General features: G+C 36.3%; 1 protein-coding gene across 2 annotated transcripts in view; it reads right to left on the bottom strand.

Moving 5' to 3' along the window:
• Nucleotides 1-6597: 6597 nt before the first annotated feature.
• MLANA (melan-A) overlaps nucleotides 6598-11289 on the bottom strand; it is a 6693-nt gene continuing 2001 nt past the window's right edge. For both annotated transcript variants that reach the window (XM_026866815.1, XM_026866814.1), the window contains exons 3-5: nucleotides 9433-9529; nucleotides 7874-7975; nucleotides 6598-6946 (exon numbers count right to left, since the gene is read on the bottom strand). In XM_026866815.1, coding sequence (XP_026722616.1) covers nucleotides 6878-6946; nucleotides 7874-7975; nucleotides 9433-9529 — 268 coding nt within the window. In that variant the 3' untranslated portion in view covers nucleotides 6598-6877. The remainder of the gene's footprint in view (nucleotides 6947-7873; nucleotides 7976-9432; nucleotides 9530-11289) is intronic.

Here is an 11289-nt window from a genome sequence, read left to right as displayed (position 1 = left end):
GATATGTAAATTAAAGAAAATTTAAATCCCTTAATAAAATAAAATGTAAATTAGGGAAATTAATTGCTTATAATATTTCTTGAAATAAGTTTATAACACAGTGTATTAAAATGTGCACAAATATGAATTTCCACCTTTTTCAGATGAAGACACTGAAATACAGAGTTTTTCATAGCAACATGGGAATAGGATCCTGTGTCCCCTGAGTCCTCTTCCAGCATCCCGTGCATAACTAAAGGTTAGACAACTAGATTACTGCTTCATTTTCCCCTATTCTTGCTTTTTACAAAGAAGAAAAATTAATTAGAAAATGAAATTGTTTTCAATTAGTTAGTGGCACTGAGAGGTAGCATTTATAAAAATTAAATACAATGGGAAAACAAGATAGGAAAGCAACCACTATATTTTTGTGATTGCCTTCGGGCTTTAGAACCTTGCTTGTCAATATTGATGTCATAAAAAAGGGACAATATTCTTCTTCAATGAGTTGTTCATATTGATTGCTTCTAGTAAATGTACAAGATCAGACTATTTTGCCTATTTATAGGTCATGGGCACCTAGTACAGCCATATACATTGAGATCCCATCATCATAACATGCTAATATTTGTAGAATCATTTCCTCACTCCCTTTTTTTAATCACATGCAGCAGTAAAATAAAATTTCAAAGAGGGATTAGTGATTGGGTTACAGAGTGTCTTAGTTACAACAAAGAAAGGGTGGAATTATGATGGAATCAGTTTAAGCAGTATAAAAAGCAGATATTTTTAGTGTTATATTCAACTACTGGGGAGGAGGAATTGCTTACATCTATTTATAAAAAAACCTTGTCAATTCATATTAGCAACATGCCAATACTAACATTACAATAGTTGGTTTGAGGCTTGTCTGGCCAGTATTCTACAGTTCAACTATATATTATGCTTTCAAAATATTGTTCTTGCTTTTCTGCAAGGTGATGATAGAAGAGCCTTTGATAGACAAACATAAAAGATGGAGGACGCCTGTCCTAAGGTATTTTCCTCCTTCCATGTCCTAAGAAATTGATGCAAAAACATAACCTTTTGTTAAAAAACAGCCCATATTTGAAAGTGAGTTTCTGACTTTGGTACATGGAATGTAAATGATAACAGCTGGTACAGCAGTCCAGTCTTGTATGAACTGCACCTTGGACTGGGCATTTATCTCACTGTAGTAGCCAGTACAGAATGCTTAGTGGAAAGAACAAGAAATAGATCAAGTATGAATTAATTTTCCCCATTATATATATACAGCCTCCAACAGTAATTTCAGGAGAATTGTGTGAACTCTGCCTCAACTTGTCTGTGACATGAAAGAACAGATTTTGCAGCCAGAGAATTGGACACTGGAAAAAGGTAAGAGGTAATTCAGAGAAGCAGAGCAAAAAATACAATGGACATAAAAGCATAAAATTGCTTCTCTAGTTTAAGAAGTGGTAGAAGAGAAGCATGAATCCTGCTGAAAAGCTGAAATATTGAATGAGGAATTGGCTATGAAATACTGTTTTTCTTCCTGTTGGTAAGGCCAAAAATTAAGAGGTGTAGAGCATGTGGACTGCATATCTTGGAGATTACAAATGTAAGAAAGCCAGGCTTTTTAAATCTCTGTTAACACTAAAAATGTTCAGGAAGAGATTTCTGGAGATACAGAAACAGGAGTAATTTATTACAAGGTAGACATCCGATACCTTTTAGTCCTTGCAAATATGCCTCTACAGGAGGTTAATGTTCAGGGAATATTCACACTTACTGTATGATTTTGTTGTTTTACTGCAAATATGGAAGCAATTCCAAGATTTTTCTGAATATACTTAGCAGATGATAAGCCTAAAGTTCCTCCTGCAGAAAACTGCAGACAGCAAATCTAGTGCTGATCAGTGCCTAGAAGGGGCAGCTGTTTTGGTCCTGAGTGTCAGTAAAGAGTTACTTGAGGTGTAAGTGATGGTATGCAGAAACAGAAATCAATTACTTCTGCCAAGATAAATGGGAAAGGACAAACTGATATAAATCGGAAGATCAGACCTTTTTCTTAGAAAATACTCTTCCACAAATGAGTCAGTTCTTTTCCCTAATAGCTACAATAATACAACTGATGATAAGGTAAATTCAAGAAAGAACAGGAAAAAAAGAAGGCTGCTTTTCTGTCTAAGCAGAGAACATCCAGAATGTGCAGCGAAGTCTGTTTCTCCCATCCAGAAATGGAAGCCAGCAGAGTTGAAAAGACCTTACAAAATTAGTATTGAAAGACCAAAGTATTTATATCAGCTCATCACTCTCTGCCTTGTATTGACTTGTACTCAACTCATGTGATGTACCTCTCAGAGAATGAGCAAATAAAGCATGTGGTCCAAACGTGTAATTGAGACTATACTAAAATGTTTTGGAAATGTGAAGGCACACCGCTGCTCAGTCTTTGTTTAGGTTTTGACCCACGTGAGTCCAGCAAGAGTAGGCTTTACCACTATCACATGGCAAGAGTTTTCTCAGGGAACTAGAGAAGGCAGTAACTGTGGCTTGTAGCTTAGGTGTCAGTAGTGTCACAGTGGATTCTACATTCTGCCATTTTTTACCTGGTAAAATATGGCCCAATGGTCTCTGGTTCTCTTTTGATGGATAAATTTGAGAGGTGGTTCAGGGTGGATGAGGATGAGATGGACAAGGATCTGTCCTTCGAGTTCCCATGAACACAAGCATTTAGGAACACTGCTCCCCCCAAAAAATGTGGCCTTTTGTGTCCACATAGTACCTATGTGGACAAAATGTCTTAAGAGCTGAATTTTTACAGGAAGAGAAGTAATGGTTCCTTCCGTTTATTGGAAGCTGCCTTTGAGCCAAGGATTTTCTGGGGAAAGGAAGTAAAGTGAAAATCAGGATTGTGTGAGGATGAAGAATATGGAGAGTCAATTCCAAATAGTGCACAGGGGTGGGTTTTTAGCTGTCAGCATGTATGGGATGTGTAAATAGTAGCTATCCATAGCTTTCTTAACTTTATACTGCAGCTGGTTTACCTTTCATACTACATGGAAAGTTCAGGGCACTTCTGTGGCCAAAAGACAACACTGGAAACTTTCAAGCACTTTTCAGATCTAATGGACAACAAGATACATTTAATGAAATGGCATAAATACACAGCAGTCTTCTAGTTTTGTTGCACAGTTTAATATGCAGTCAACAGAAAAGTACAAATTAATAAATGCTACTTCTCCAAAGCACAGAGGAACTCTGTAACCTGTTTCTTTTACATAAGAAGAGAAAATAATTTTGCTTTTAAAGGCAAGAAAGTGTACTCTTATGTTACATAAATACATGAACATACGTGAACAAAGTAAGGAATATTTTGCCAGTATTAGACATAAATGTGAGTCAAAATATGCTTTCGAGGTTTTATTTAACTGAAAAATTACAAGCAATCTGGCTGATACTGATATAGTTTGTGAGGCCAAGATAATCTGTCTATATCCCCAGCTGCAGCAGGTATTAAACCAACAGAGACTGCAGAGGCGAATGTCATTGGATTGTCCTGGCAACCATCTGCATCTCGTTACACTGGACTGGTGAGACTCTAAGAAATCAAGTTCTTCCTGTGAAGAGCCCCTGGTACTTTCTTTTTTCATAGATCTCTGACATATGTGGTATATACCTTATGGTTCTTGGCCCAGTCAGCATTTTGCTACATGGCTCAATGTGCTGGGAAGGTTGGACTCATCAGGACCTCCTACATTTCACCTTTGTGAAATAGCTGGGGTGGCTGACCAATATTCTGGAGTTTTTTAAGGCTACACTGAGTCTCATAACCTCATTAGGAAGCAGATGATCCAGGAGGATCATACCATGATTCCAAACACAGATGGCGCAACTGCTACTGCTGTTATAATTTACCAATCTGACCAAAACATGCTACTAACGAAAGTCCTGGTTTTCAAGTTTTTCATTTAATCTATGCAAGGGTTGTATGCATAGCTATAGAGATGTTGCTAAAATCCTCTTGTGCAGGTAAGCTTTAATAATCGTGTGTTTACTTCTCTGATGGAAGCAGTTTCATGCAGACCAGTAACAAACAGAGCTTCCTTTTCCATCTATGACCAGCCACCTCTCTTCACCAGCATGCTGGGGGAGAACTCAGATTGCCCATAGGTTTCTTCATTTCTTCATTTGGTAGGAGGAAATAAAGTGTGAAGACCATGTTTGTTGAGAATTATGGTTGTAATACATGGCATCGGATCACAGCCTGATGGCAAAGAGTGTAAAAAAAGAGGAGCAGGTGATCTTTGACTTTTACATCTTCCCTGTACGTACATGACCAGAGAAACTATAAATCTAAATTTTGGTGACCATTTATTTCTCTGGGGTCATATGACTGTGTAATGTGAGACCCTCTATACCATATTCTCCATGTGTAGTGTCTGAGAAATTTCTATTCATTTTTCTTTCTTTTTAAGGGGACAGACATCCTAGAAAGTTTTAGCTTGTCTTTAGCCAAGTGCAGTGTGACTGAGTGTAATACAGAAAGCACATAACATAGCCAGTTCTTACAGCACACAGCTTTGGCTATTACAAGTTTTGCTTTCAAGTTCTGACCTTTCCTGTATTTCTGTTTTTCAGTGGATCAGCAGCCAGCCTATCCAGTGTACCCTCATTGGGTATAGAGCCAGATTTGAAAAATGAAATTTGTGAGGATATATCGCATGAGTGATGAAGCATCCACCTATGTAATATAGTACTCTATGAACATTTATTTCTTGCTCTAATTTTCATGCACTAATTAAAATTTAAGACCACTGTCTAACTGTGTCTATGAAGAAAAAATACTGCTTTCACAGGGAGAAAAAATGGGAGGACTTTCTGAAAACTAAGGATAAGTTTCCAAGAGGGATTATCTATCCTTTAAGTATCTATAAATTAGTGTCAATGTTCAATAGTTCCAGGTCTCGCTGCCGAGCAGTTCCAACAGCGTGTCCTTAGGTAGTTCTGGAAATAAATTAATGTTTCTACTTAGTGTAACTTCCTCATGAGGTTATCACATGACTAGTAACATTTAATGCCAATACTACTGAAAAATGTGTGGGATCAAGTAAAGCTTTTTGAACTCTAAGCACTTCACTTCTTTATAGTACTTTATAGAAATCACTATTTTTCTCAGCCACGAACGTGTATGTCAGTTCCATTCCTTTGAAAGGATGTTCACAGAATCGCAGAATTGTCTAGGTTGGAAAAGACCTTGAAGATCATCCAGCCCAACCATCAACCCAACAACCTGTTGCCCTGGGGTAGAGAGTTGCAGAGTACAGAGTTGCTAAAGATCATTAGCCTCAAGCTTTAGCTTACCAGTTCTGCAAAAACAATTAGGCAGTCATCATGTTCTACACCTTTGGCACTTAGTATCTATAAGATGGCATTTTGTATATTTTCCTGTGTCTTCTTCCTGTCACTAAACAAGTCTACAGAATTTTTTCCTTAAAGGTGTATATTGGAAATTACACATGTAAGACAGCTTTTTAGGTTAAGTATCCCTCTAAATTTCTAAATACAAATATCAACTAAATTTATAAAAACATAATGATTATAACCTTTCAAGTAAATACAGGTATTTATTACCTTCCATTAAGTATGAAATTTTACTGTATAATTTTATGTGTATATGCATTTTTATTACAAAAGAAACACTTCTAAAAACCTATGTCTTACTATTTATCACCATATATGGAGTTTATGTTGGACAAGTAAATCTACCTTGTATTTTTAAATCTTTTTTTTGTTTTATGGTGTTTGCATATTTCATGACAAAGAACTGGATTCTTTACTAATAGTAGTTAAAAATTGTTAAATAGAAAAGAAAATACTTTTCTTCTGTAACTACTTTTCATTTTAACTAATGTTGTACAGTTTTAGCTGTCTCCTGCTGTGAGATACCAGGCCTTGTGTATAAATTTGTTGATCTGCATATAATCTTGAGTATCTGACCAGTAAACCATAACCAAAAAAGTCTGAGTAAACAATAACTGCCTATGTAGCCTAATTTACGTGTATCAAAATTCTTTGTTTTCTATTACTGCTAGTGTTCTGTCAACCTGGAAAAATTAGTCTGTTCTAGGAATGTGGGCTTTACACATTTTCTCATGTTGTTTCATCATGTTAGAAACACATAAAACATGTTAGAACACGTAAAACTCTCTATCTACCAAATTCTTTTGCTTTCTCACAAGACTGCCAGAAGGAAACTGAAGGTGATCATCATTATACCCATTGATTGTTAGGAAATAAACTTGACTCCAAGCAGAAATTCCTCGGTTGCCTGGATCGTGTTTTACAGGAATTATTTCACTACAGGCACATAAACAAGTGATGTGAGGTAAAAGCCTGTTGTAAAACATAGTTACTTTTTGCAGGTTAGTTTTAGAACTAATGGTAGAACTGCTGGTGGTGAGAATGGTTAGTCTTTGTCCATTTTATGACCGATTCTTGTACATTGCATTCTAGGGAATAGTTTATTTCTTTTTTAAAGAAATGGAGACTAAGTGGGAAAGGTGAAAGTAGAGGTGCTGACACTTTCTACTCGTAGAGTACTTACTGCTGTGTACTTACTGTTGGTAGAACTATGAAGGATGCAAGATGCACAGACTTGAGTACAGTGTGTTAATCTGACCACAGGAAATGAAAAACTTGAAATAAAAGCATGTTCAGATTTATTGAGGCATTTCAAGCACTAGTTCTGTAAATTAAGCAGGAATATTTCAGTAACTGCTAATGAAAGCATGTGATTTTTTTAAAAAATTATTTTAGCTTTAAGAAAGTACAGGAAATTGAGAGAGCATGAAGAAACTGAATTGGTATGTTTAGAGTTTAAGTTCCCATGTTATCATGGTGAATAAGGTGGCGGTGACTGATCTGCAGCAATTTTGTCATAAGCTGGTGGAGCATCAGGCACCTATGGTAAGGAAAATAGGTATGAAAGATTGAAAAAACAATGGAGGTACAAGAAAATTGCATTAAAGATGCAGCAAGCTATCTACCTTCATATCAGGTATGGCACTACACCTTAACATAGCTCAACTCATTCATTATGTGAGGGTTTTTAAGGTTAGATTTTGCTAATAAGTTTTTTGGTTTTGCATCAGGTTAAATTAATTCTGTTTGTATTATTCATCTAAAGAGAGAAGTTTCAGTGTTAAAAGGACAGGATTTTTTTTAAAAAGCAAGTTGTTTTTTTTTTTTTTTTAATACTGAGAATTCAGACTAATATTGAAACTTTTCTTTTTCTCAAGAGTCTTGATGCAGGTATGTTGTCTGATTTCCCATGTTAACAATTTAGACAGTTTATTTAAAATTAGTTGTAAATTAGCCTTTTCCCTATTCTAAAATTATTTGAACACACCCATAACTTGACATACATATTTATCAGTTATTTGAACTTTTTTAAAATTATAGGTTTGAATGTCCATCTTTCCATAACGATTCAAGAAGCTAAAACCTTGAAATTTTATGTTTCCTGATAATCCTTGTCAGGGTAGAGTATGCCAGACACAGTCCATTTGTTGTTTGTCAGAATGGTATAGTATATTTCTGCATTCAGGTGTTACATCATTCTTACAGTTTGCATGATGATTGTGCAACTTAAGAATAAAGGTAGGTCAAAGAATTTTTTAAAAGAATAATTCTTAATAGTAGATTTTTAAAACCCATTTCACAGTAAAAATGGTCAAAATACTACTTTTTAAGTTAATGTAGAGGCATTAAAGACCCATCTGGAGAGCACAGCCCAAGAAAGAAATAATCAGCAAGTGACTGTTTACCAAGATTGTCTCAGCATGTCTTAATATGTTGTGAATAAATGAAACCTTGAGTTACATCTTACCACAGGATTAAAGTTTCTGTACTCCTGCAGAGCCATTTTGCAGTCCAGTATTCTTCCCTCACCTACCATGGTTCGTATCGTGCCCACACTAGAGCTTTTGCTCTGTAACAGATCATAAAGAAATACGGGGAAGAAGAAAGGAAAAAGAGAATGTGAAGTTGGAGCAAATTATGCAACATTTAATATTTGACAGCACATTTACCGTATGTATTAGAAACTGGGATTAGGGCCAGACACAATGTCAGCAAGTAAGAGAGCTAATCTTCCTATCACTTTCTGCCTTCTCTGCTGAGAGATACTATCCCTCCTGTATTGTCTAATTACACTGCCAGAAAAAAGAGGATCACATTTTTTAGGTCCAGGACTGCTGCAGAAACTGACACCTTCTCACATACCTGAATGCCTCCTTCTTTTTATCCCACCCATTTCGTTCTTTAATCTCCAACCTTTTTTTTTTTTTTTCCGTTTTCCAATTTTACACCATTTCTTTTGTATACATTCTGTACCAGTTCTCCCCTAGCCAAAAAGCTTAACAAAAATTTGATTTTCAAAATCAGAAAGCAGCAATCTGCAATGAGAAGAATTAAAAAAGTATGTGCTTCTTGCAATGATGTACAAAGCAGAAATGAAAGAATTCTGGTTTGCTTTTTTGAAGGTTTTTTTGTGTATTTACCTTCATTTTTGCAGCATTTCACTATGAAGATAGATCACTGGAAAGGTAACAGGAGAAAGTTATCGGAAACAGCAAGGAAATGGATTTGCTGACTGAGATGAGAGGTATGTTTTTTACTTCCAGATGGTTACATCTTTTTTGAAATATTAGGATAACTAAAAGATACTGTAAAACATATAATCGGATAAAGCTGTCACTTTAAAGGGTTAAAAGTGGCCTACCTTTCATGGGAGAGAGCAGGAATTCAAGGACAAAGCTTTGAGACTTCTAACAACAGATGTTATGAGAAGGATTGTAGCTTTTTTATAAAGTTTTTAAGAACACACAAAGAATTTTTTTAAAAGTAGTATTTAGAAAGCAAATCTCAAACCTGCTGTGCTTTTTTGTGAATCTTAAAACTTCAAGTCAACTTTTATATAATAAATCATGCATCACCCATACTTGAACATAATATTTACTTGTAACATTTTTCTTCTCTTCCTTGATTTACTCTAATCATATCTGTCCTTATTTAGGGTAAGTCATATGAGTAGTGAATATGTTATTTTTATTTAAATGAAAATACACTGAACACATCTTGGGTTTGCATAAATATGCAATATAATGTTTCCCTGAGATCGGTTTTTTCACTGATGTGTTGTGCAAAGTTGGGCAACTGACTCCATCTCCCTATGCTTCTGCTTCCTCTTTACCTCTTTGACTGAGATCTTCAATGCAAAGTCTGTTTCGTATTGTCTGGTTTTACCCGTGTATGTGTCAGTGTATATATTGCCTGAGACAATGACCTCCTACTACAGATTCGATCTACTCTGCATTAATGTAATGCAAATAATGATAATATTTTGTCAAAATAACAGCATGCTAGAAAGTGAGGTGCCATGCTTACCTGCAGACTTTTATAGCCACTGCGTCTTTTGTAATACCAGCAGCCAAAGACAAGTAAAATTGCCAGCACCAGAATGAAGAGTCCAATACCCAGAACTCTGTTGGGAAAGCAAAACAAAATAATTAACACCAGAACTTGATGCATTCCTCTGGGAGCAAGAATGATTAGAGAAAAAATTTGTATCAATATCCTATTATCAAAGAAAAGCACGGAGCAGATTTAACTTCAGAAAATAGACAAATATCAAAATATCAATAACTTCAGCCAGTCTCTGTAGATTAAGAAGTTAGCTAAATTCTCTGCCAAATTCTTAAGCATTTTAAAATGAGGAATATATTGCTTTGAAGATAATAATCTACCAGTGACTACTTCTTCTAAAAAAAATCCCTGCCTGTAAATCCAGCAAACAGCATTGCAATACTGAAAGAGAATGTGAAATAAATGCCACACCTGCAGAGACACAGCTCATGTTTATTTGTTGAATCTATTTAGGCAGCACTTATTGAGAAACGTATCCTAACTTCATCATATTGCAACAACTGCTGATGACAGAAGGATTTTTTTGATACATAAAACACTACACAACCTCAAAACCCGAGTAACAAACTTTGAATTACTCAAAAAGAGCTCTATAATTCTTTAGTTCTTGTTTCATGACATGTTAGTCACCAAATTGGTGTCAATGGGTCAATTTAGGGAATATAGGCTTTGCAAACTGTGCTGCCAGACATCTTTCCTACTGCTTACCACGTGCTTGGGAAAAGCAGCACAGTTCCACTGGCTGTCAGAAAGCGAGCTGACCAAGTAGTTGCAAGTTTCCTAGTAACAAAAACCCTTCCTCCTGTGCTAACATCTTCTCTGTTAAGACATACAGAATTCACTCTCCAATTTTTCTTTGCCTGCTCTCTGCCTGTTCAAGGACAGAAGAGTCTGTAACATGCTTGAAGGGAAAAGAGTACAGGAAAAAAAAATGACCACATGAGTCAGGATAAACTCATTCTAACATACTTTCATATGTCTTATATCCAGTTACCCTGTAATAATCACCATCAGGCTTTTCCATTGGGACTGATGAGGGGAGTATGTGACTGACCAGAGACCTTTTATATCTATTTGCTATCATTTTCAGTGACTCAGTCTCATGGAGTGTTTCCTTGTGACCTGTGAAGCCTGAAAGAAGATGCATGCAGATTTGTGGGGCAGAACAAGCTGTTGTTTTGTCTGGACTGCCTGTGTGCTGTTTGAAGCATGAACCCCACTGGAGCCAGAGGGATTTTCTTCTACACAAGTACCTGAATCTTGCAATTTGGTCCTGCCCGTTCAAGCCTGTGTTGGCTGGAGGTCTGTTTGACCCAAGGAACACAGTTTACGGCATTCACGTCCTTCCTGGTGCAGCCGTGTTGCTGCTGATCTTCAAAATTAAAAGATGGCTCCACTGGTTTTGTTACTGTCCCCAGAACAGTTAAAACTAATTCTCCAAACAACTGCTGCCTTTTCTATGTTTTGGGACTGCTTTCTGCTTTTCACAAGGCTTTTTCAAGAAGCTAGTATGAGAAGTGTATACACAGTTTCTTGCAATTCCAGTTAAAGTTGCAGCTGTCCTATTAGAAATCTGTGCTTATATCTTGAATGCTGCTTCTGATACTGGGAGAGAGTCACTTTTCCCTCGCATATCTAGAAAACTGCTTACCAATGCAGTTCATGGCAGTTGGAGATAAGTGTGCTTAGTTTCTGGTGCTGAGACATGACTATCCAGCTTTTTCTTTTGGAGAACTGAAATGCCTTGAAAGAACTATGAGAGAGCCTTCCCCTTTGCGTATTCTCTCTGCCCAGGGATGAAGACAGAGAAACAAATAC

This window comes from Athene cunicularia, assembly GCF_003259725.1.
Source record: "Athene cunicularia isolate RWA chromosome Z unlocalized genomic scaffold, athCun1 chrZ_part4, whole genome shotgun sequence".
NCBI lineage: Eukaryota > Metazoa > Chordata > Aves > Strigiformes > Strigidae > Athene > Athene cunicularia.
The sequence above is the reverse complement of the archived record's forward strand: the minus strand, read 5'-3'. Positions and strand labels throughout refer to the sequence as shown.